Below are 27,900 nucleotides of genomic sequence, written 5' to 3' on the forward strand. Positions count from 1 at the left end.
GATCTTTCTGTCTCTATCTCTGGAGACAGCTCATCTACTGATGTCTACTATAAGCCTACTGACTCTCATAGCTATCTAGGCTATTCCTCTTCTCACCCTGTCTCTTGCAAAAATGCCATCCCCTTCTTGCAATTCCTCCGTCTCTGCCACATCTGCTCTCAGGATGAGGCTTTTCATTCCAGGACGAGAGAGATGTCCTTTTTTAAAGAAAGGGGCTTCCCTTCCTCCACCATCAACTCTGCTCTCAAACGCATCTCCCCCATTACACGCACATCTGCTCTCACTCCATCCTCCCACCACCCCACTAGGAATAGGTTTCCTCTTGTCTTCACCTACCACCCCACCAGCCTCCGGGTCCAACACATTATTCTCCGTAACTTCTGCCACCTCCAACGGGATCCCACCACTAAGCACATCTTTCCCTCATCCCCTCTCTCTGCTTTCCACAGGGATCGCTCCCTACATGACTCCCTTGTCCATTTGTCCCCCGCCTCCCTCTCCACCGATCTCCCTCCTGACACTTACCCTTGTAAGCGGAACAAGTGCTACACATGCCCTTACACTTCCTCCCTTACCACCATTCAGGGCCCCAGACAGCCCTTCCAGGTGAGGCGACACTTCACCTGTGAGTCGGCTGGGGTGATATACTGCGTCCAGTGCTCCCGATGTGGCCTTCTATATATTGGCGAGACCCGACGCAGACTGGGAGATCGTTTCGCTGAACACCTACGCTCTGTCCACCAGAGAAAGCAGGATCTCCCAGTGGCCACACATTTTAATTCCACATCCCATTCCCATTCTGATATGTCTATCCACGGCCTCCTCTACTGTAAAGATGAAGCCACACTCAGGTTGGAGGAACAACACCTTATATTTCGTCTGGGTAGCCTCCAACCTGATGGCATGAACATTGACTTCTCTAACTTCCACTAATGCCCCACCTCCCCCTCGCACCCCATCCATTATTTATTTATTTATATACACACATTCTTTCTCTCTCTGTCCTTTTTCTCCCTCTGTCCCTCTGACTATACCCCTTGCCCATCCTCTGGGTTTTCCCCCCCTCCCCTTTTCCTTCTCCCTGGGCCTCCTGTCCCATGATCCTTTCATATCCCTTTTGCCAATCAACTGTCCAGCTCTTGGCTCCATCCCTCCCCCTCCTGTCTTCTCCTATCATTTTGGATCTCCCCCTCCCCCTCCCACTTTCTAATCTCTTACTAACTCTTCCTTCAGTTAGTCCTGACGAAGGATCTCCGCCTGAAATGTCGACTGTACCTCTTCCTAGAGATGCTGCTTGGACTGCTGCGTTCACCAGCAACTTTGATGTGCGTTGCAGGAATTTGGCAAGCTTTGTTGGGCCGAATGGCCCATTTTTCTCAAGATCTTTCTGATGTTCTCCACGTTCGGGCATAGGTTGTTCTCACACCAGTCCGTCAGCTGCTCCACTTCCTTGTGTTTTCCAACATAGATAAAATGGCTGTAATTCAAAAATACTGCACTGACTGCCAAGGGTCTTCAGACAGCTATAAAAAGGCAATTTATAAAATGTTCAATGTGTCATTTGTTTAAAGCCACAGAGAACTGATTCACTGTTGTGATTTGCAACCAAGGTGCTCCAGTAGATCTGTAGGGTAAATGATTGCAATGGTAAGAGTTGTAATTCTGTAAATCTAAACAAAATCTTATAGTTGTACAAAAATTCAAAGAATTGATAGTCTCCAGAACACAGAGCTACTGAAATGGCATAAATTAAATTACTATGTTCTGAGGAGCACCAGTCATTTGGTACCCTCAAAAGAACCATACATTGCTATTGCTTCCACAATTGCACTATTTAGGAGTGCCCCTGGAGCAGGTCTTGATAAATTGGCAAAATACTTTAAGTCCCATTCCCCTCTCAACCCCCTTCTCCCTGCAAACTTTCACTCCCCAATTTATCAAGAATCCATCAAACTCCACCTTAAATACACCCAATAATCTGGTCTCCACAGCAGACATCCCACCTCTCCCGGAAGCTCCGGGAGTCTCTCGCATATAAATAGTGGCTCCCTGATGCCCACAAATTATATACAATGTCACGGAAATCAATTTTTTTTGAGAGCGAGCGAAAGCAAGAGAGAGCGCGAGAGCGAGCAAGCGAGAGAGCACGTGACAGAAAGCAAGCGAGAGAGTGCGCGCCATGGCAGAGTGTTCCAAAAAAATATATAAAACGTACGTCACCCCAGACTACACTAAAGTGTACCCCTGCCTAATAGGGGTCAAAAATAATGACAGCGTTGCTCGCTGCACTGTTTGCAACAGTGACTTTTCTATTGCCCATAGTGGGTTAAGACTGTAAAAGTCATGTTGAGGTGAGTTTAACAGGTGTCATTCGTTCATTAGCATAGCTAATGTTATTTAAACTAGCTGGCTAGCTGCTAAAGAGCTACTCTATTGCAGACATCCCACCTCTCCCGGAAGTTCCGGGAGTCTCCTGCAAATTGATGGTGCTACCTCCCTAAAATGAGTTTTTGCAGGGTGGGATGTCTGCCACAGCCACCTGCGGCAATGAATTCCACAGATTAACTACCCTCTGGTGAAAAAATTCATCCAAATTCCTCCTCATTCTTCTAAATGGACACTCCTCTAATCTGAGACCATGCCCTCTGGTCTTAGACTCCACCAGTATAGGAAACATCCTCTCCACATCCATTCTATCTAGGCCTTTCAACATTCGATAGGTTTTGATGAGATCCGCCCCTCATTCTTCTAATTTCTACCAAGTACTAGCCCAGCTTTTACATTCCCAGAATCATTTTCATGACCCTCCTTTGAACCCTCCCTAATGTAAGTACACCTTTGCCTAGATAAGGTGCCCAAGACTGCTCACAATACTTCAAGCGAGACTACATCATTGCTTTTATATACCTGTCCTCTCAAAATGAATGCTAACATTGCATTTGCCTTCCTCACCACTGAGTGAATTTGCAAATAACATTTAGGACTCCTGCACAAGGGCTCTCAAGTCTCTTTGTGCTTCAGATTTTTAAATTTTCTCCCGGTTTAGAAAACAGTTTACACTTTTATTACTTCAACCAAAGTGCATTACCATACACTTCCTGACACTGTATTCCATCTGCCACTTGTTTGCCCATTCTCTTAATCTCTGTAAATCCTACTAAGCCTCCCTGCTTCCTCAGCACTACCTGCCCCTCCACCTATCTTCATATTGTCCGCAAAGTTGGTCACAAAGCCATCAATTCAGTCTTCCAAATTATTGACATACAATGCCAAAAAAAAAGTCCCAACACTGACTCCTCTGGAATACCATGTCACCAGCAGCCAATCAGAAAAGGCTCCCTTTATTCCTAGTCTAGAAGAGTTTATTAATCCCTGAATATTTTGCCTTTCCAGATGAAGGAATTATCACAAACTGAACATCTATGGTTTGAGAAAGAACTGAGGTCCTCTGATTGGTCAGACGGTAATAAGGGTCTATCTCTATTTGCATACTTATTCCTGCATAGCCAAGCACTATGAGCAGAACCCCCACAGACAGGGAAGTTGTTAACAGATAAGAAACTGGGGAGGTGCATAAGACACAGATGTTCTTGTGTACTCATCAATGGCGCTTAGCATGCAGGGCTAATAGACTGTTACGAAGGCAAGTGGTAAGTTGAATGGCATATTAAGGGGAGAGCAGAGCATCTGGCTAGAGTTATACAGGAGGTTGATAAAACCACATCTTGAATATTGTGTGCAGCTTCAGTGTCCTTGTCTGAGGAAGGAAATTCTTACTCCAGAGGGCATGCAGTGATGATTCAGCATGGACAGACATATGAAGAGACATCCCATCAACTGGATTTATATTCATTAGAATTTAGTAGAATGTGATGGAAAGCAACAAAATTATAACAGAATTGGACAGATTAGAAACAAGATGTACGTTGGGAACCCAGGAATATATGCCATCATCTAAGGAGAGGGAGTAAGCTACTGAAGACTGAAATCAGAAAAAAACAATGTCAGGCTGATGATTCCCTGTAATTTTTTTTATCTCAGAGAGCAGTTTGAGTCTAATCATAAACTGTATATTCTTGATGAATTAGATATTGTTTTAAGGGCTGATGTGTAACGGGCTACATGGAAAAAACAAACAGTGCACTGTATTTGTGTGATCAGCAATAATCATACTGAGTGGTGGAAAAATTCTGTCCTATCTTCTGTTTCCACATCTCTATCCTCACTTGCTGACTTGGAGCAACTAAGGGACCTAATGGCCATCACAATGAATTACTATCACAACAACCACAATCATCAATAGTTTTAACTAATATGTGTAATCGAGAAGACTTTCATGAAGCATTTAATATACAGCAAGTTGTTTCTTTTATTAATCAAACATACAAAGAAACAAATTCTTCCTTTAATAATGGATCACACTAGGAACATTTACAATACAGGAGTTTCAGCTTCAACAGGTTTTTCCATTGACTGATAATGAGGCAATTGCAGAAAATTAAAATGGTCTCCAATGGTACAATTATATATATCCTTGGTTAGGTCAAATGCATTGTTGTAATCTCAAAAATTTATATTAACAAAGGTGTGCTGAAAGAAGTGCTAATACAAGGATGATGCTAAAGAAAATAATTGCCCCTACGGGGGCAATTATCATTTTTGCAAATATATGGAAATTAAGAAATGTTCTGTACATGAAAGACATGTTGAAATAGTAAAGTTAAAATGGAAAAGAGAATAAACATCGCTATGGACCCATTGTGGGGTCAAACAGTTTGTTTCTCTGCGGTAAAATTCAATGCAAATTTGCTGTGCTTCCATATAAATATATCATTTTTTCTGGGAAATATATATAATTAATCTGCTTTCAGAATACTTGCTTGGCATTTTAAATTGAGTCAAAGAAAATTATATAAAATTGTTTGATAAATAGCACATTTTAACAGTGCCCACTTACATCAGCTGTCCAGACTACATTTAAAAAAAGGCAATCATTACATTAGAATGAGAAAAAAAATTCAATAAATGGAGATATCCAAGTGCTCAATTTTCAACTGAATTAGCATACTTTGAATTGCAGTGTGTGACATAGAAAATGGTGCATCAGTAAGCAAGCTGTCATTTCAAGTTAGAAAACAGAAATGTGCTGCACTGTGGAGAAGCTGATATAAAATGACTTCCTCCAGCAATGAAGGATGGTGCCAGTCAACAGCAGCTCATATGACAGTGCACCAGCCACAGGACTTGGAACTTCAACAGAAACATTCTAAAATAGTTAATTATTTGGGTCCAGGCCCAAGCAAGAGTAGAAAAGTGAAAAGTTAGGTTTCAAAAACCGAAAGATTGTGGAATGAATTGGACACACCATTTGGCAGTGTTGAAACGTAATTAATTCCTCATCCCAATCCTCCAACAAAAGAAGTGAGAAGATGGGAAAAATTTAATATAGAATTGAATGGAGAATTAAGCCAGCTTTAGGCTTGAGGAAAGCTACAATGTTTGGAAGGGATACAGCTGCAGATAGATCAGTAAATGTGGGTTTATTAATGGACAGAGACCACAAGGTTCCATCGATTTGCAACAGGCATCTACCCTGCTAACTCAAATGAGCAGTGAAAACAAGTCTTGCATCTTTCACAATCCAAGGACATTTCAAAATGCCTTCAGCCAATTAACTATTTCGGAAGCAGAATCATTATTCTGTAGTCGGAAATAGGGCAGTCAGCTTGGTAGAGTAAAAGAGTAGAAATATTTATTTTTGAAATTTTGAATGAGGAATAAATATTTAAAACAATACCAAGGAAAATACTTTTCCCTTTTTCAAAATGGATTCTATGTCCACCTCAGAAAACAGACAAGACTTTTGCTTAATGTCTGATTTGAAATTCGGAATATCATACTTTGCAATTGTTGCAATGGGAGGGAATAGAACCCACATTTCATTTCACTGCCTGTCCAATGTTTGCCATGAGGGCTTGATTAATGCTACTCCTAGCATTAAACATATTGATGTGTAAGAGGGTACAAGACCTTTGAGGCTACATTCCATGGGCAATTTTAGCTGTTTGGAGACACAAGAGACCACAGATGCTAGAAAATCTGGCAAATACACAGAAAGCTGGACGAAGTGCCTGCCCAGTTTTTGCTAGGAAAACAGGTTCATGCCAATGCCTTATTGTCAAAATGCCAGCTTTGGCAGCAAGAGCAGCATCTTGTCGGAAGATGCATCTGTAGCACCCAACAGAGAAAGAAAAATACAATATAAAAGTCAAAACCCAGGATAGTTACAGCGACAGGAATAGCAAATATGAGGAACATATCATGCTTATGAAAAATATGGTTCATAAGCATGAAACAGATAAGTAAATTACATGGAAATCCATGCACATAATGAAATAAGCAAAGAAATGTCTTTAGGAACAACAATTTAGAACTTGGCTTACCCTGTATAATGAGATCACAACAGTAAAACACTTCTAAACATAACAGTGAAATTAATTGGTGTGCTTTACTGGCCCAATATACCCAATTCTGCAATAATCTAGACTCACCTCTATATTAGCAGAATAATGCTACCATGGCAATGATTCAATGCAATTTACAGCATTAATATTCAATCACACGAAGCAAGCTATTTGTGCACTCTTGTTTATAACATTTCTAGATTTTTCAAGACAGCAGAGGAATAGACATCCCATATTATACAAGTCTGCAATCACGGCACAAATGATTCAGTTAAATAAAAGCTGTAAATAACATACTTCAGAAAGCCACCACAAATAGTAACAGAAAGCTGATGGAAAACATTATAGAAAGGCTTGATGTTTTCCCATTTTTGCTTGCATTTCTCAATCTCAAATTCAATACAAATTACTTTCTTAGTCATAATGAAAAGTGCGATTAAAAAGATTGACTTATTCTACCCAGTCAGGTTAAAAATAAATTTTAAATGACAGTGTATAGAATAAAATAGAAAAAAAATCCAGTTATCATCCATCTCCTTACATGTTCCATTCTGATTGCTCATTATAAGTTTTGCTTGCCTTCATCATTGCGATCCCAATTATAAATTAATCAATAAAGTTACATTCCTTTTTCTTTATAATATGCCCACTCAATCACAATTATATGTTCAAAAGTTGTATTCCCCTTTTTAAATTTGATAAACACTCCTATCCTAAAACCTAAAACTCTTGTTTAAGGCAACTTCAAAATGTACTCTCAATGAATGGATAAGGCAGTTAGCAAAATGTCCAAGGTTTATGTTGGCTAGGAGAGAGGAAGGGAGATTCTAGTTGGTCAAAGGTGAACTGGAAGAGAGGGATAAGCAAGTGGATACTCAGAACAGTGAGCTGTCGAGGCTAAGGCCATGAAAGAGTCCTGGGACCTCCATATACTGGAGTGGTCTGGGGTACTTTATACTTTACTGTCGTCAAACAATTGATACTAGAGCGTACAATCATCACAGTGATATTTGATTCTGCTCTTCATGCTCCCTGGAGTACAAATCCATAGTAAATATTAAGAATTTAAATTATAAATCATAAATAGAAAATAGAAAAGGGAAAGTAAGGTAGTGCAAAAAAAACGAGAGGCAGGTCCAGTTACTTGGAGGGTACGGCCCAGATCCGGGTCAGGATCTGTTCAGCAGTCTTATCACATGATCTTTATTGCAGACTATGTTTGATTTCCCACTTAAAATACACCAACCACACAGTGTAACTGTGATCTTTTCCCATACTGCGACACCACCTGTATCAGTTGAGCTTTGCAAAGATCTACAGGAACTGCAACACAGTCATTTAGCTTTGAATGTCAGGCTTCAGCTGTGGTGAGTCTTGACTGCTGTGTGCCAGAAGTTGGCTACATTTACACCCCCTAAAGTTACAGTGCAGAAACAGCTCCTTTAGCCCACCGCGTTAATGCTGGTCATTAACAATCTACACTCACTGGCCACTTTATTAGGTACACCTGCTCGTTAATGCAAATAACTAATCAGCCAATCATGTGGTAGTAACTCAATACATAAAAACATGCAGACATGGTCAAGAGGTTCCGTTGTTGTTCAAACCAAACAACAGAATTTGGAAGAAATGTGAATCTGACCATGGAATGAGGAAGAGAAGTGACTTTGACCATGGAATGATTGTTGGTGCCAGATGAGTTGGTTTGCGTATCTGTGAAACTGTTGATCTCCTGGGATTTTCATACACAACAGTCTCTAGAGTAGGGATCCACTGACCCTTCAGTTAACGGTAAGGGTCCATGGCATAAAATGGTTGGGAACTCCAGCTCTATAGTTACACACAAAATGTTGGAGGAACTCAGCAGGTCAGGCAACATCTATGAAATAGGTAATCAGTTGGCATTTGGGGCCAAGACTCTTCATGAGGACTGGAAAGAAAGAGGGAAGCCTCGAAAATAAAAAGGTGAGGGGCGGGGAAGAATGACAAGCTAGAAGGTGATAGATGAAGCCAGGTAGGTGGGAAAGAGTTTACGGAAAATGGTGTGGAAAAACAAAAAAAAATCCAGAGAGTGGCAGTCCAGTGGACAAAAATGCCTTGTTAATAAGAGAAGTCAGAGGATAATGGCCAGACTAGTTCAAGCTGACAAGAAGGTGACAGCAACTCAAATAACAGTGGTGTGCAGAAGAGCATAGCTGAATGCACAACACGTCAAACCTTAAAGTGGATAGGCTACAGATGATACACCAGATTCCACCCCTGTAGCCACTTTATTAGGTACACTCTGTACCTAAAGTGACTACTGAGTGTATAATGATCCCAGTTTCCAGCACTCAGCCTGCGGCCTTCAGTGACACGGCCCTTCAAGTGCTCACCCAAATAGTTTTTAAATGTTAGAGTACCTGCTTCTGCCAAGCCCTTGATTTTAACCGCTTTCTGGGTGAAAAAATTCTCACTGAAACCCCTTCTAAATCTCCTACTATTTTTATTAGCCCTCTGGCCTTAAGACATCTCTGCTAATGAGACACATTTCTCACAACCTACCCTATGCATAACCAGGTGAATCTTCTCTGCACCCCTTCCAATACAATTACATCCTTCCTACAATGTGGTACCCAGAACCACACCAAGACTCCAGCTGTGATCAAACCCTCAGTACGATAGCCCACCTTCTTTTGTATTCTGTGGCCTGGTTTATGAAGGCAAGCATTCTTTCTGAACCATCTTATCTATCTGCTGCCTTCAGTAATCCTTGGACATGTAAACCTAGATACTTCTGTTTCTCAGAAGATCCTAAGATCCATCCATTCACTGGGTGTAACGTAGTCATCATTCCTCCTAAAATATATTACTTCATTTTTACTCAGATTTAAATTCCATCTGGCTGCTCTTTATCCATCTTGACAACTGATCAATAGCAACAATTAACAGTTTTGGGTGGGGTGGGAAGTGGGGGGGGGAGAAGAGAGGCAAAAAGAACACTAGTTGGAGTAACAAATATTTATAAGCCCATTTAGAATTTATTTTTCTCCATAAACCATTTTTTAAAAGTTAAATACACATATAATTTACACATTGGTTGTTTGTCATTGTTTGCATACATATGCTTTTGTAGATTCTATTATATTTATTTTTCCTGTAAATGCCTGCAAAAAAATTTCAAAGTAGCATCTCATAACATAAGTGTACTTTAATAATAAATTTACTTCAAACTTTGATACAAATTTTTAAAAAGAGATACAAAGCAAAATTCAGCTTTTGGGCATCTCTTTTGGTATTGTGCAGAGATTAATCAAAATCTATTATTGTTTTATCAGTGATGCATCAGTGCAAGTAGAAAATAATTAATACATAGGACCATAAAGGACTAAATAAGGAGGAATATGACCATCATCAAGAGTCATAATGGAAAGAATGAGCAAGAGACGAGTATTAGCACAGTGGTAATACGGTTGGAGGAGATTTGATGCAATCACTATATTGTAATAAAGTGACTGAAGTAATATTAGATGTTAAACCTATGTAACATCTGGCAATTACTCCCCTTTATTAGAACTCAGATGCGGAGAAGTTACTTTAGTCAGAGGGTAGCAAATCTGTGGAATCTGTTGCTACAAGCAGCTGTGGAAGCCAAGTCATTGGGTGTATATAAGGGAGAAATAGATAGGTTCTTGATTAGCCAGGGCATCAAAGGACATGGGATGAGAGTAGGGATAACTGGAAGAATTAGGTCAGCCCATGATTGAATGGTAGCGCAGAGTCGATGGGCTGAGTGGCCTACTTCTGCCCCTATATCTTGTGGTCTTATTTCTCCCCGTACCTCTTGTTTTCCCTCAACCTTGTGGTACCTTTACCCCTTTCTCTTTCTCCTCCCCAGCTCTCACAGCCTGCCCATCACCTTCAACTTCCTCCATCTGGTTCTTACCACCTTCCCTTTATTTCATGGCCTACTGTTCTCTCCTATCAGATTCCTCCTTCTTCAGCTCTTTGCTTCTTCCACCTATCACCTCCCAGCATTTCACATCATTCCCTTTCCCCAGTCACCTGGATTCACCTATCAGCAGCTAACTAATGCTCCCTCCCCCTACCTTTTATTCTGGCTCATGCCTGCTTTCTTTCCGGTGCTGATGAAGAGTCTTGGCCTGAAACGTTGACTGTTCATTTCCCTCCAAACGATGCTGCCTGACCCACTGAGTTCCTCCAGCATTTTGAGTGTGTTGCTTAAAATAATTGAAGTGATTTGTTGCTATATCAATAACTTTCATTCCGTCTGATCCATTCTTGAAGAAAATAAATCCTCCACCAGTTCAATTGCACAATATTTCCCATATATGCTTATACATTAAAAGATTCAGAAAATACTGCACCATCCTACCAGGATGCTGCCTGGATCAGAGAACATCTCTTATAAGAAAAGGCTGAGTGAGCTAGACCATTCCTCTTTGGAAGAAAGGGGGATAAGACATGACCTGATAGAGGTGTATAAGATTATAAGAGGAACAGATCGAGTGGACAGCTAGTGCCCTTTTCCCCGGGCAGCAATGGCTAATAAGAAAGGACATAATCTTAAAGTGACTGGAGGAAAGTACGGGGGGGGGGGTCAGAGGTTGTTTATTTGTTTTTGAACAGAGTGGTAAGTGCATGGAGCACACTTCTGGAGATGGTGGTTCAGGTGGATACCTCAGGGACATTTCAGTGACTCTTAGATAGGCACATGGATGAAAGAAAAATAGAGGGCTATGTGGGAGGGAAGGGTGAGATTGACATTGAAGTAGGTTAAAAGGTCAGCACAACATTGTGGGCCTACGTGTGCGGTATTGTTTTATTTTCTACCCAGTAGGCTACCCTACCCATTCCTGCAATCTACTAGGAAAGATTAAATATAAAGGGTAAAAATGCTAGTTTAAGGAAACAATATGAAAATTCTACTCTAATGTTACTGGAAATTGATTAATTCTTCAGGGTTCTTTCTAATCTTGGATACCCAGCAATATGCCCTATGAACTGAAATGTTTTCCTCTCTCTGATATACAGCCAGTTCACTTACAAGAGACACCATATCAAAACCTCACTTTTCTTAAGGTAAACAATTACTGCAAAAAAAAACTCTTTTGAAGGATATCAATATTCACCTCATGGTTTAACTCATTCCAAGTGACCAATTCACTAAAGTGAGAGTCTGGATTTGTGAGTTGTGAAGATGCAAATAGGCATAAATTGAGTACCTGGGAGAATACATGAATAAATATAAGTTTTTCACTTGTAGGGAAAACAGAAATATATAGCATTATCTAAGTAGAGATAGACTGTGACATACTGACATACAAAGGGTCCTGAATGCCCTTGCAGACCAGTCACTGAACACAAGCATGGAGATACAGCAAGACAGTAAAGTGGCAAGTATTATGCTGGACTTTATTGCAAGAGAGCTTGCAAGCATAAGAGACCAGAGATGCTGGAATCTGCAACAACACACAAGATTCTGGAGGTACTCAGTAGATCAGACAGCATCTATGGAGGGAAATGGACAAGAGTCCAGATAAGAGTTTCAACCCAAAAATTCAACTGTCCTCTGTAGATGCTGCCTGTCCTCCGGCACTTTGTGTTGTTGCTTTATTGCAAGAGGTCTTGCGTAAAGGACTGAGTCTATTTTACTGTGATTATACCGGCCCTCGGTGAGACTAGACCAGGAATATTGTGTGTTGCTTTGGTATCCTTACCCAAGAAAGGATACACCTGCTACGGGGAAGGGTAGCAAATACTTATCATGTGAATCACTGGAATGGTACAGAGGTCAAGACTGAGCTGAATGGACATTTTCAGAGTTTAGAAGAATGCATTGGAACATAAAATGATGATGTGTGAGATTGATTAGATAGGTTGGGGATAGGTGCTCCTATATTCTCTTTCCATGTTTCCATCTAAGCAGAGAAGTAACTATTATAATTAAATCAGTCATTACTCCCAAAAATGCAGGCGCCTGGATAAGTATTATAAGTATATGCCAGACTAGAATCACTTTATCTCCCAAGTCTAGAGTTCTGATCATAACTTTGATGGATTTCAGGTAACGGCAAAAAGACAAAAGATTAAACCTGAAGGTAGTCTTTGTCCAAATATTTGCTGGATAAATTTACAACATCCTTAGATCTTAAAGTATCAGCAAAATGAACTAACAAATGAGAAATACAGTTCTAAGCATGACTATATGTGAGGAAAAGATCTGGAAAATACAGATTTTTTTTCTATTTATCACAGGTCTGATTCATTTGGTCTCAGGCTTAAATCAAACCATGTATCAAAATAATGTGAATGTGTTGCATGCAAAAAAAAAAGGTAGAAGGTGAACTATTACTGAAAGGTGAAGAAGATTTTTAAAACTTAAATGGTCATTCCAACTCTTTCTTTTTTCACCAACTTGTTTTATTGGGCAATAATGTACTATAGTTCAGGATGCAGTCCATCTGTTGGTCTCTATCCACAGCAGTGAATATAAAAGTTCTTTAAAATATCTAATTACTAGCAAAGAAAGGTAACTTCACACCAAACATCATACCCAGAGAAGAAGAATTTCAAGTTGCATACTTTGATAATAAATGAATCTTTGAAATAAAAGTGCTCTTCATAAACACTCTGTCACATCGTGGCATAACAAATGTTACTGTGGGGTAATCATGCTTTAAACTTGAAATAGTAGAAAAGCTTCAAATGTAAATGCTTCTAGCCATAAGTTACAGACAGTCTGCACAGACCTAGTCATCAATTCTAACACTGGCTATCAATTACAAACATCAGCAACCATTATCAATTTTAGTTTCCAAATGACAGAATTTAGCACACTCCATGATTCAGTAAGGAATGCAAAGAGAGGAACTAGAAATATTGGAAAACTCAACTTCTCAAGCAGCATCTGTGGAAAGAGAAACAGAAGATCTCCCTCTTTATTTACTTTTCCATTGACAATATAGGACCAGGAAAGAAAGAAAAGTTAGTTTTAAGCTGCAGAGAAGATGAGGATAGATGGATAAAACACATGGAATAGTGAGACAAGGATTGTTGTGGGGATAAATTGTGTTGATTAGGAAATTTATAAAGCCTATGTCATGTGGACAATTAGAGATGTGGGCAAATACAAAGAAATGTGAAAAGGTATGAACACTGGGCTCAATGACTGCATTTTGACTATGCTAATGAGAAAAGTAATTTATAGTGAAATTGGCCAGTTCTGATAAAACTAGAGAAAGCATGCAACAAAAAGTTATAGAATTCAGTATTGGGTTTGGAAGTCTGCAATGTGCACAGATGGAAGATGAGGTGCTTTTCATTAAGCTTATGCTGGCCATAGTAACTACAGTGCAGGAAACCACACAGACACATATAGGTCAGATGGGAGTGGGATGGAAAAGTGGCAGGTAACATGGAAGCCTGAATCATCCCTGGAGACCGACTGCAAATATTCCACAAAACAGTCGCCTAATTGGATTACTGCCCTAATTCAGCTATCTGTGATAGTGGTTCAGATTTCCTCTCACCATTAGCAGGCCTAAACTGTTAAACATACAGTACTGTGCTGAAGCCTCAGGCACATATATATAGTTACGGTGCCTAAGATTCTAGCACAGTACTGTACTTATCAACGTGGAGCACAGAGTGTTTGTAAATCTTGTGGGAGCAAAGGAGGTTGGGAATAATGAGGGTGGAGTGCCACGGGAGGGGTGTGGAACAGATGGCAGAAAAGGAGAGCCGTGATGGGTTTTGGCACCGGTGGAGACACACGCAGTTCTGGGACACCCAACAAGGTCATTTGATTCCAAACAATTGGCTTATTGATCATTTCAGAATGTCTCTCTGGTGCTTCCTGCTCCCTCCCCTCTCCTTTCCCCTTTTCCTAACCATGATCCCCTCTCCCTACCCCCTTCCCACTCTCAGTCCAAAATAGAGACCCATATCAGTATCAGGTTTCTCATCATTCAACAAGTCATGAAATTTGTGTTTTTTTACAGCGGCAGTACAATGTAATATATAAAGTTACTGCAGTACTGTGCAAAAGTCTTGGATGGATAGACAACACACAAGACTTTTGCACAGTACTGTATACGAGATCCTTCATTTCACACCTTTACACGATCCTGTGTTTATATACCGCACTCTCTCTTATTGACCTCGTATCATAGCTTCTCTCCAATTGGCCCAACAGCCCATTGACTTTTTGACGCTTTCTAAGACTCATCTATACTATAACTACGGTCTCATCCTAGAAGAGATTTTCCCATTTGCCCATCCCCACTTTCTCTACAAGTTAATCAAACTTGTTTTCTCTTTTCAAATTATGATGAATGGTTTTTGATCAAAGTTTAACTCCATTTATCTTTTCACAGATGGCTCCTGCCCTGCTTAGTACTCCCTGCATGTTCTGTTTTTCTTTCATTTCAGATTTCAGCATCTGCAGGTTCATAATTTTCATGAGAAAGAAATTCATCTCAATCACAGTCTGTGAAATGAAGTGAGTATGATGCATCACTTCACATGACAGCTGCAAGCTGATGTGGCAGTATGCCAAAACTGTATTTAACTTCAATAAGGGTATCCAAAAATGACAACAATGGGCCAGCTATAACTGTCCACACGACTAGTTGACTACTCATGCTAGAGTCATAGCCAAAGATTCACTCTGTCTTACGAGTGATGGGATGCAACATAAGAGCTAGCCATTAGCACACACAAACAATGCAACTTTGAGATGATCCATTATAGTACAATCATAGCCAATCACTGCCAAGTACCAGGATGGGAAAGTCAAGGGGAGTAAATTGAGAGCATAAATTGAAAAACAACACATTTTATCTGTTCACGTTGTTAAAACAAAAAAAAGAGCTAACTCGAATATGAGACAAGAAAATTAATGAGTGTAATAAAATTGATCCTCACATTCCAAGGCTACAGGTATAGTGAAATAATGCCAGTCTCACAGAGCAACAAGAGGAATCCCGTGGAATGCCTACCTTTTGGTTTCTTCATCTGTGGCAAACTGCTGATTGTGGTCGCTTGAATTATTTCAACAACAATTTGATATCTGTTCAAGAGAAAGAATTTTAAACTACTTTGGCTTAAATAACATTTGTATTCATAATCTAGTGACACTTTGATTAAATATGCACTGTACCACAGCCACAATATTAGAGTGCAAAAATCTTATATCTAAAACTATACATTAAGAAAAATGCAAAACAAACATCATGAAGATTACTATACCAATTATAATTGTGAAATATACTGGGGCATCTGATGCATTGGAAATTTTGGATTATGAGGCAAAGATGGAAGTCACTTATCCAGCCCACCATCTCCCCTATTAAAGCATTTGACTGTATATTAATTTTTTTCCTTTTGGTTCACTGTCCTAGTCAGACAGTTATTTAATGTATTGAGGACCCAGAGGTTCCTGGCTATATTTCTAAATCTGTCATTTGTCAGTTTGTATTTATGTCGTTTGGTTACAAAGCAAAGCTTAACATTCTTTTCTATTCTACTTATATAATGCAATAACATCCCCTAACTTTTGTGCCAGAGCAAAAATTCCAGAGGTCTCCTAATTTGTGGACAAAGTCAGTCCTTTGTTACAAGTGGTTACTCTATGTACCTGTTGGATTATCTTGGTAGCAATTGGTAAACAGTCTAATGGAGAACCAAATTTGAGCATCTTGGAGTTGCACTCCGATAATGTGGCAAAATACTGCTTTTTAAAATATCCTCTCTAACAGTATTGTGTGTATGCCCACCTCAAGGAAAGCAGCTGGCCAAAGGACTGCAGTAGGTTAAAGACGGAAGCTTATTGCTACTTCCTATATAGCAATTAGAGATAAGCAATGAAATGGTGGCTCAGCCTGTGGAACCCACATTCCCTGAATGAATTTAAAAAAGCTCAGTGATTGGGCATCGTCAAAAGTCATCTATTATCATCATCATACCTCCTACAGTCTCTCTCCTACCTAATACCACAAGTTTCGGTAGCTTTTTAAGAAAATTAGTTTTATTTGTCACCTGTACATCGAAACATACAGTGAAATGCGCCATTTGCATCAATGCCCAACGGAATCCAAAGATGTGGTGGGGGGCAGCCCACAAGTGTCGCAAAACTTCCAACACCAACATAGCCTGCCGACAACTTACTAAGCCGTACATCTTTGGAATGTAAGAGGAAACCAGAATATCATAAGAAAATCCATGCAGTCAAGGGGAGAACATACAAACTCCTTACAGACAGAAGGTTGCAAGCACTGTAAAATGGTTTGCTAATTGCCACTCCATTTTGCCACCCATGCCAAGGTGGCAAAGGTCTACTTTCCTTAAGTATTTTGGGTTAAACAACATTTAAGCTGCTAGATTAAAAACAAGCTGTTGCATTTCTAAATCAAAAATCCAGAAGCTATGAAGTTATTAACTGATTTTAGAAGAGAATGAAATCTTCCTGACATTACAGCTTTACATGATGAACAACTACCAAATGCACTGTCTCCTCCCCACATTACCACACGCCTACTCTCGGCAAAAGAAAATCCATTAGAGCAACCCATTAAGAAAGATTTGTCCCTGAACAAAGTTTACAAATCTTTTTCCTGCTTTATTAATACTTCATGTTGTGCCTTACGCTCCACTCATAAAGGTCACTGACTTCAGGATGCCAAGATGAGATAAATGCACATGTTGTTCGTCTTGGTTGAGTGGTTCATGTTTTGGAAAACAAAAATGTACCCTTTTTTAAAAAAATAAGATGACCCCATCATGTCACATGCATGATGAACATAACATTTACTGTTGTCTTCCTCTCTCCACACATATTGTTAGCCACTGGGGAATTATCTGCATAATTAAATCCACTTTAGAAGTGATTTCAAAATCATTGAAGCAACACACACAAAATGCTGGAGGAACTCAGCAAGCCAGACAGCATCAATGGAGAAAAGTACAGTCGATGTTTCGGGCCAAGACCCTTTGGCAGGACTGGAGAAAAAAAAAAGATGAGGAGTAGATTTAAAAAGTGGGGGGGAAGTAAAGGAGGGAGAAACACAAAGTGATAGGTGAAACCGGGAGGGGGAGGGATGAAGCAAATAGCTGGGAAACTGATTGGTGAAAGAGATACAGGGCTGGAGAAGGGGGAATCTGAAAGGTGGGGATAGAGGCCATGGAAGAAATAAAAGGAGAGGAGGAGCACCAGAGGGAGGCAGTGGGCAGACAAGGAGATAAGGTGAGAGAAGGAATAGGGGAAGGGGACTGGTGAAGGAGGGGGTGGGGGGCATTACCAGAAGTTCGAGAAATCGATGTTTATGCCATCAGGTTGGAAGCTACCCAGACAGAATACAAGGTGTTGTTCCTCCAAACTGGGTGTGGCCTCATCGTGACAGTAGAGGCGGCTACAGATTGACACATCGCAATGGAAGTGGGAAATGGAATTAAAATGGATGGCCACTGGGAGATCCTGCTTCTTCTCGCAGATGGGAGTGTAGGTGCTCGGCGAAACGGTCTCCCAATCTACGTCGGATCTCACCAATATACAGGAAGCCACACAGGGAGCACCAGCAAGTATGACGTTGTGGCAATCTCTGAAACTTGGCTAAAGGATGGCTGCCATTGGGAGTTGAATATCCAAGGACATACGGTGTATCGGACAGATAGGTTAGTAGGCAGAGGGGGTGGTGTGGCCCTGCGTATAAAAAAATAATAAATCATTAGAAAGGAATGACATAGGATTGAAAGGTGTAGAGTCTCTATGGGTTGAGTTAAGAAATGGCAAGGGTAAAAGGACCCTAACAGCAGTTGTAAACAGGCCTCCAAACAGCAGCCAGGATGCGGATTACAAATTACAGCATGAGATAGAAAAGGCGTGTCAGAGGGGCAATGTCATGATAATCGTTGGGGATTTTAACATGAAAATGGATTGGGAAAACCAGACCAGTACTGGACCTCAAGAGAGAGAATTTGTAGAATGTCTAAGGGATAGCTTTTTAGAACAGCTTGTTGTTGAGCCCACTACGAGATCAGCTATTCTGGACTGGGTGTTGTGCAATGATCCGGAGGTGATAAGAGACCTTAAGGTTAAGGAACCCTTCGAGAACAGTGATCACAATATGATTGAGTTCACTTTGAAATTTGAGAAGGAGAAACTAAATTCCAATGTGTAGGTATTTCAGTGGAATAAAGGAAATTACAATGGCATAAGAAGGGAACTGGCCAAGGTTGACTGGAAAGGGACACTAGCGGGAAGGACAGCAGAGCAGCAATGGCTGGAGCTTCTGCGACAAATGAGGGAGGTGCAAGACAGATATACTCCAAATAAGAAGAAATTTTTGAATGGAAGAAGGATACTACCGTAGCTGACAAGTGAAGTCAGAGCCAAAGTAAAAGCAAAAAGAGAGGGCATACAAGGAAGCCAGAGCTAGTGGGAAGATAGAGGATTGGGAAACTTTTAAAAACTTGCAAAAGGAAACTAAGAAGGTCATTAGGAAGGAAAAGATGAATTATGAGAGGAAGCTGGCAACTAATATCAAAGAAGGTACTAAATCTTTTTTAAGTATATAAAGGGTAAAATAGAGTTGAAGGTAGATATAGGATAAATCGAAAATGACACTGGAGATATTGTAATGAGAGATGCAGAGGTGGCAGAAGAACTGAATGTGTATTTTGCATCGGTCTTCACAGTGGAAGACATCTGCAGTATACCGGACAGTCAAAAGTATCAGGGAAGTGAAGTATGTGCAGTGAAAATTACGTCTGAGGTGCTCAGGAAGCTTAATAGTTTGAGGGTGGATAAATCTCCTGGACCTGATGGAATGCACCCTCGGCTTCTGAAGGAAGTAGTTGGAGAGATTGCGGAGGCATTAACAATAATCTTTCAGGAATTGATAGATTCTGGCATTGCACTGGATGACAAGAAAATTGCAAATGTTACTCCGCTATTTAAGAAGGGTGGGAGGCAGCAGAAAGGAAACTATAGACCTATTAGCCTGACATCAGTGGTTGGAAAGTTGTTGGAATCGATTGTTAGGGATGAGATTACGGAATACCTGGAGGCACATGACAAAGATAGGCCAAAGCCAGCATGGTTTCCTGAAAGGAAAATCCTGCCTCACTAACCTCTTGTAATTCTTTGAAGAAATTACAAGCAGAGAAAAAAGGAGATGCAGTAGATGTGCTGTACTTGGACTTTCAGAAGGTCTTTGACAAGGTGCTACATATGAGGCTGTTTAGCAAGATAACAGCCCATGGAATTACAGGGGAGTTACTCGAATGGGTGGAACATTGGCTGATCGGCAGAAAACAGAGAGTAGGAATAAAGGGATCCTATTCTGGCTGGTTGCTGGTTACCAGTTACCAGTGGAGTTCCACAGGGGTCAATGTTGGGACCGCTGCTTTCTATGATGTATGTCAATGATTTGGAGTATGGGATTAATGGATTTGTGGCTAAATTTGCTGATGATATAAAGATAGGTGGAGGAGCAGGTAGTGTGGAGGAAACAGAGAGCCTGAAGAGAGATAGTTTAGGAGAATGGGCAAAGAAGTGCAAATGAAATACAATGTTGGAAAGTGTATGGTCATGCACTTTGCTGGAAGAAATAAATGGGCAGACTATTATTTAGATGGGGAGAGAATTCAAAATGCAGAGATGCAAAGAGACTTGGGAGTCCTTGTGCAGGATACTCTAAAGGTTAACCTCCAGGTTGAGTCGGTGGTGAAGAAGGCCGATGCAATGTTGCCATTCATTTCTAGAGGTATAGAATATAAGAGCAGGGATGTGATGTTGAGGTTCTATAAGGCACTTGTGAGACCACAGTTGGGAGTATTGTGTGCAGTTTTGGGCTCATTTTAGAAAGAATATACTGACATTCGAGAGGGTTCAAAGAAGATTCACAAGAATGATTCCAGGAATGAAAAGGTTACCGTATGAAGAACGTCTGGCAGCTCTTGGGCTGTATTCCCTGGAGTTCAGGAGAATGAGGGGAGATCTCATAGAAGCATTCCAAATGTTAAAAGACCTGAACAGATTAGATATGGCAAAGTTGCAAAGTTATTTCCCATGGTAAGGATTCTAGGACAAGAGGGCATGACTTCAGAATTGAAAGATGTCCATTTAGAACAGAGATGCGGAGAAATTTCTGTGGTAAATCTGTGGAATTTGTTGCCACGAGCAGCTGTGGAGGCCAAGTCACTGGGTGCATTTAAGACAGAGATAGATAGGTTCTTGATCAGTCAGGGCATCAAAGGGTATGGGGAGAAGGCAGGGGAGTGGGGATGACCGGAAGAATTGGATCAGCCCACGACTGAATGGTGGAGAAGACTCGATGGGCCGAATGGCCTACTTCTGTTCCTGTATCTTATGGTCATATAGACACAGTAAAGGACCCCAACAGACTCTCAGATTAAGTGTCGCCTCACCTGGAAGGACCCTTTGAAGCCCTGAATAGTAGTGAGGGAGGAGATAGAGCAGCACACCACGCGCCTGCGCAGCCCTCCGGTGAAAAATGATATCGTATCTGTTAAATAGGGGCCGTGGACAATTCTGATTTGATGGAGAATGGACGTGAAAGAACAGAGGAACATCTGGAGAAATTTCTGAAACGCTCGTTCGCTGCTGTCGTTACGGCGTGGTTGGGAATCTTTTGGAAGGTAGGCCTCAAAATCCCTGGCTTTGCCTGCTGTTGGCGACCAAGGTTGAGGTCGAATCATTCGGACGGAGATGGCGTTCAGTACTTGGTGTCAGAGAGCTGATCAGAGCTCGAAGTTTTTGGATGACTCAGAGTCGGACTGTGGTCGGCATGGCAGGGAGAGCTCTTCCTTCTCCCCTCTGCGTGAGATGTGGGACATTTGAGAGACTTTGAACTTTTACTGTGCTCATGGACTTCTTCATCAAGTTATGGCATTGTTGCACTGTTGTAACTATATGTTATAATTATGTGGTTTTGTTAGTTTTTTCAGTCGTGGTCTGTCCTGTGTTTTGTGATATCACACCGGAGGAAATAATGTATCATTTCTTAATGCATGCATTACTAAATGACAATAAAAGAGGACTACGTGTCTTCATAATCTAATATAGGAGCAGGTGTAGCACTGGTTCTGCTTGCAAAGGTAAGTACCAGGACAGAGATCAGTGGGGAGGGATGAATTATTGAATTTAGAGAAGAAACTTGCAACAATGATTGATGAGGTAATAATATATACTGCAGATGATACATCCAGAAATTTCATTATGCTGAATGAATGTATTTAAAAAATTCTCAAAACAGAAGGTAATTCTGTTCCACTCCACTTTGGGCTTAAATGTGATACCTAATGTAATTAATTGGGTAACTAATTAGAGAGAGAAAGGAGAAGCACTTCCAACCAACAACAGTAAAACTGTAGATGCTGGAAATCCAAGTAACACACACAAAATGCCAGAGGAACTCAGCAGGCCAGGCAGCGTCCATGGAAAAGGGTATAGTTGACGTTTCGGGCCGAGACCCTTTGGCAGGCCTGGAGAAAAAAAAGATGAGAGTAAATTTAAAAGTTGTGGGAGGGGAGGGAGAAACACAAGGCGATAGGTGAAACTGGGGGGGGGGGCGCTAGGAAGTTGATTGGTGAAAGAGATGCAGGGCTGGAGAAGGGGGGATCTAATAGGAGAGGGCAGAAGGCCATGGAGGAAAGAAAAAGTTTCTCAAACTTCCAGTAATGGCCCCCCACTCCTTCACAATTCCCCATCCCCTTTTCCCTCTCTCACCTAACCTCCTTGCCTGCTCATCACCTCCCTCTGATGCTCCTCCCCCTTTTCTTTCTTCTATGGCTTTCTATCCCCACCTATCAGACTCCCCCTTCTCCAGCCCTGCATCTCTTTCAACAATCAACTTCCCAGCTCTTCACTTCATCCCTCACCCTCCCGGTTTCATCTATCACCTTGTGTTTCTCTCTCCCCTCACTCTTCTTTTCTCCAGTCTTGAAGGGTCTCAGCCTGAATTGTCAACTGCACTCTTTTCCATAGATGCTGCCTGGCCTGTTGAGTTCCTCCAGCCCTTCTCACCATCCATTTTCTATCATTTTAAAAAGGGCCATTAAGAAATTTGCCATGCCAGAGTGGCTCTGCAAGCAGAAGCACTAAGTCAATATTACCTCAAAAAAAATTCAGTGAAGCGCATCGGAATATCACAGCAATTCCAAAGACAAAATTACCTTAACAAATAATCAACTGAACCAGCTAATTACTCTTGAAGTTTCTGATTCTCCAGAGCTCAAATATCTTTAGAAATATCAAAAAGTTGCAGAAACCTTGCGTTGGGCTGGGGTCTAGAATTGTTATTCTTCTTGTAATTTAACTTTCTTATGTTTGTATTCTTATATAACCACCTGTATACATGTAAATGTTCAGTGAGTTTTTCAGTGGTTACAGTTGCCTCTGTATTTTCAGTGGTGGGTATCAAATTACCTGAATCTGGTTATCTGATTGGTTAATGTTAAAAATAAATTTAATGTTATCTATGGTCTTGTATAAGAAGGCCAGACCATTTTTGTTTGCTCTTTTCCCCTCCACTTCTTTCCTGCCTGCTCTTCCTTTTCCCCTTTCCCTCCTTTCTTTCCTCTTTGTCTCTCACTGAGCTTCTTCCTTTCAATTCCCTGCCCTTGTAACCCTTAATAAAATTATCATAAGAAACAACTTTTATGCCTCATTCTTAGCTTCCAAAGAACCTCTGGATCGCAAAAAGCAAAATTTGTTAAGATTTTTGTAGCAATCTTTCTGTTCCAGCCTCAAGGAACCACCAATGATTAGGAAGCAAAGCAAAAACTGTACATAAATGTTACTTCAACCATCAGTTCTTATTACAAAGTAGAGAACAATCTCTTATCAAACATGACCTACAGGAGGACAACAGTGTGTTCTTGCTGAAAGGTTTGGAAGGAGGAAAATGAGGGTACAAAGGATTGGAATGTATCAATTTATATTCACAAATATTTACAAAACCCCTATATTTTTCTCTGAATTGCAGGTAAACCTGATCACTACAAAAAAAAAGTTATTATGGTCATAAATCAGAAGGCTTAAAATATGTTTCATTTATTACACTGATGCAGCCCTGAAGGAGCAGCTCAATTTTTATGAAGACTAGTCATCTTTGTTTAAGAGTAATTTCTCTTTTGCATTAGTTTTTTTTGTCAAGGATATGAGACAAGTAATGGAAAATGAAATTTGCTCCACATGTAATATTTCATGTCTGTATTGGGCAGATTGCCAGTTTCAGTGAAAAGGTTTAACTCTTTGTCAACACCTACCATCTGAAAGAATATTGCAAGGAACATACACTGCTGGAAGAACTCAGCAGGTCAAGCAGCATCTAGAGGCAAAGCAATTATCATAAACATGAGAAAATCTGCAGATGCGGGAAATCAAAAGCAACCCGCAAAAAATACTGGAGTAACTCAGCAGGTCAGGCAGCATCTATGGAAATGAATAACAGTTGACATTTTGGGTTGAGATCTTCCTCAGGACTCAACTGCTCATCAAAAACATTAATCCACTAAAATATGGAAAGGAATGTTCACCATGGTGCTGATAAACCTTTAACGGACAGTACAAAGATAAAGCAGCTGTCAAATGCTACTTTACTAACATGAGAAAATATGCAGAAGCTGGAGGTCCAAAGCAACACATGAAAGATGCTGGAGCAACTCAGCAGGCCAGGCAGCACCTATGGAAAAAAGTAAACAGTCCAGGTTTCCGGCCGAGACACTTCATCTGGAGTCCTGATGAAGGGTCTTATCCCAAATGTCAATTGTTTACTCTTTTCCACAGATGTTGCCCGGCTTGCTGAGTTGCTCCAGCATCTTGTAAATGCTGCTCTACTGCTGACGTCCCAATGTGTGAACATCACCAATAGCCTGCCCTGGTCCAGCCATGTTGGTGTCACCGCCAACAGAGCTCACCAGCACATCAACGTCCTCAAGAGGCTCAAGAAATCTGGCATGATTCCATCGACTCTGATCAATTTTTGTTGAGGTACCGTAGTAAGCATTCTGCTTGGATGCATAAAAGCTTGGTATGTCAGCTGCTATGCATATGACAGCAAGAATCTACAGAGAGTTGAGGGCACAGCTCAGCACAACACAGGAACCAGCCCACCCCATATGGGCTCTGTCTATACTTCTTATTGTCTTAGTAAAGCAGGCAGTATAATCAAAGACCCCACCTGCCTCCGACATTCTCTCTTCTTTCCTTTCTTATTGGGCAGAAGATACAAAATCTTAAGTGGCTGATCTTTTATCCTCATATTTACTATATTCTCACAAAGGGGAAATAGCATCAAAACCCCTCAGAACCCAAGATGTTTCAATAAGATCATCTCATATTCTTCTAAACTCAAGACAGCATTCTGCTCAATCTAAAACTTCACATATGAACCCATTCTGCATAACGTTTTTGCCTGGAAGCAGATTCAATTGGAAGAGAATTGTGAACATACTTGAAGGGATGCAGGTGGTGACGAAGGTGTAAACTGGATACTAAATGGAAAACAGCAGGAATGGTGCTAATTAGACAGCTCTTTCAAAAAAAGGCATCTAGGCGCGATGAGGGGAATGACCTCATCATGTGCTGCAGTATTACACATAATTGCACATGGTAATTTATGTCTTAGATGTGTACAGGAGATCAGGGAACACTGCTGCCTGGTAGAACATGAATTTTTTGCCAAGTTTAAGTCCTAGATCTTCAAGCACTTTTTCTCAGTCAACCAAATGCTACCCTGGTGCATTGAAGACAATGTATTTTATCATCAATGTCTGCGGTTTGTTGAACGATGGCTCCTAAGATATGGGAAGTCGGGCATTGCAGGGCAGCATTTCGTACATGGTTCAGGTGGGCAGAGGTTTACGATTAGGGTTAGGAGTAGAATTTAACTTTGAAGAACATTTCTTTGAATTCAAGGGCTGTTGTGAATGCTGTAATGAATGAACTGATGATCACTTGGAGCTTGGCCTTAGAATGTGTGCAGACACAGTTGCCCCTTGTATTCAGCAACTCAGTTTATGAGATTAGGGGGATTTTGGTTATAGAGACTTTGGCACCATAGGAGAACAGCTTCCTGAAGATTAATTCCTCTCCAGTATAAAGCTTATTTTAGAAGAAGTACAGCATTACAATAAGGAAAGACAAAAATGTACAACAGACTTGGCCAACAACTTCCTTCACCAAAGTTGGCTTAGTTGCAAAATTTGTTGGCTACAATCTTGGAAAGGGAGCAGCAATGGCTTCTCTCACTGGAAGGATAGGAGAACCAATATCTGTGTCAACTCCCAGACCAACATCCCCAGCATTCAGGTCCTAATTATACTCTTTCTATTCCACTGGGAAGGCCATGTCATACACATGCCTTCTACCAATTCCTGAGTACTATCACAGAAAGAGATTACTAAGCACATAGAGGAAACGAAAAGCTCCTTCAAAAAATATTGTAGTACCTTCCACTAGCTCCTGTTAATTTCTGAATCATGACCACTCAACGTGGAAAAGGAACATTTGGGATAGCTGCAAGATTCTTGGATTTATTAATTGAGAGTGTACCAAAGCCCATTATTAACTGCAGAAATGGTCCACCACCCTATGTCTCCTGTCAGGTAATTCTTACCCAGTCTGTGGTTCACTTATTGACCTCATCAAACACTTCAAGACACACAGAGCTGGAGCAGGTCACCCTTGAGCCTGAAGGATAGCCTGAGAAGTATCATCAGACTAGATTTGACAAGACATGAATTTCCAAATGAGGTTTCAACAGAGCAAACAAAGTCACAAAATAATTCTGCAATCATTGATCCAACCCATAGCACAGTAGTGTAGTAGCTAGCATAATGCTTTACAGCACTACTGATCCGGGTTCAAATCCTGCCACTATCTGTAAGCAGTTAGTCCACTCTTCCCATGACCACACTGGTTTCCTCCAGGACCTCCGGTTTCCTCCCACATTCCAAACACATACGGAATAGTAAGGGTTAGTGAACTGTGGGCCTGGTGACACCTGCATGCTTACCCCAGTACATATTCGGACTGTGTTGGTCATTAACGCAAACAACACATTTCAGAAATAAAGCTGATCTTTAAGTATAAGCAGCAAGTTTGCAAGCAGCAAAGATTGATGTGATTATGCCTGTAGTCTTTGTCCTGATTTCAACAGGGCTCCATTCATTTTAATGATCATTTACCCACTTATTTTGAAACACCCTCTAAAGCAGGGGTTCCCAACCTTTTTATGCCATAACCCAATACCATTAAGCAAGGGATCTTAATCTAAAGCAAAGACTTGTTTCTAACAATAAGGCAGGGATCGTTCGCTGAATGGCAGATCTAAAAGAAAACCACACGCTGTCATCAGAAAACTGGGCATTAAGATTAGCAATCTCTTAGTTCCTTGCCAACTATCGGTATTTTATCACAGCTGGATCCTGAGCTTCAGCAGTCCATTATTTGAGAGATAAGTAGAGTAAAAGCCTGGCTCACTGAGTAAAGTACATTGTTAATAGAAATCTACAGTATGTAACTGTATTGTCAATGATATCATGGCAGGACACTACCAAATATCATTTACCAGTCTCAGGCTTCTCTAATTATGAATTCAGTGGACTAAGGATAACACTCAGGCACTGTACATAATTATTAAATTGTACAGATAATGGATGAAAAACGTAACTGGTTCATTTTCATTCATTGAAGCAACAGAAGAAAATCAATACTGGATGGGTCATTGATACAGGATTAAAAGTGGGTCTTTGTCAGTTATTATATTCTCTCCTCTATGAATGCTTTATGAATTTGAGAATTAACTATGGGAAGTGAGTACTCGATGTAGGTTGGCAATTTAATGCAATAACAAGTGAGTGTTGTTGCACTGTCAGTATGGGTTGCTTTATGATGAGATATAAACGTGAGGGTCTATCTATCTTCTGAGGTGGAAAAATAAGATCTCATGGCATCGTAAGTGCATTGCTTGTGGCCCAGATACTACTTATCCCTCTGAACATGACTAAAACGGATTATCCAGTCAGTAATCTCATTGTTCGCCAAGAGATTTCCTACATAGCTATGTTGCTGCATGTCTTTACAATCCAGACCTTGTATTTAAAATATTCAGTAGCTGTAAGGTTATTTGGATCATTCTGAGGTAATAAAAGATAAAATATAAGCACAAGTTCTACACTTTCTTTATGCATCTGACAATATACCTGTTATGCTGCTGGAGGTTTTTCATTACCCCAGTGCATATGATAATAAAGTCAATTTCAACTTTGACTAACAAATGAATGCTTCCTTTCTAAAATTACTAATACTTACTATCCTAGAAATCATGAAATTGAGATGTGTCCAAAAATGTCAGCAGAATAGCAATATGGATTAATTGTTAAAATAACTTGCAAGTACAAATGTCTG

The 27,900-nt window shown here is 40.6% G+C and overlaps 1 protein-coding gene across 3 annotated transcripts in view; it reads right to left on the reverse strand.

Annotated features, from left to right (window-relative positions):
* The window catches only part of snx25 (sorting nexin 25), a 294,956-nt gene that overhangs the window by 131,565 nt on the left and 135,491 nt on the right, over positions 1-27,900 (reverse strand). For all 3 annotated transcript variants that reach the window (XM_063049392.1, XM_063049391.1, XM_063049390.1), the window contains exon 7: positions 15,467-15,537. In XM_063049392.1, coding sequence (XP_062905462.1) covers positions 15,467-15,537 — 71 coding nt within the window. The remainder of the gene's footprint in view (positions 1-15,466; positions 15,538-27,900) is intronic.

This window comes from Mobula hypostoma, chromosome 5, assembly GCF_963921235.1.
Source record: "Mobula hypostoma chromosome 5, sMobHyp1.1, whole genome shotgun sequence".
In the NCBI taxonomy this organism is placed as follows: domain Eukaryota; kingdom Metazoa; phylum Chordata; class Chondrichthyes; order Myliobatiformes; family Myliobatidae; genus Mobula; species Mobula hypostoma.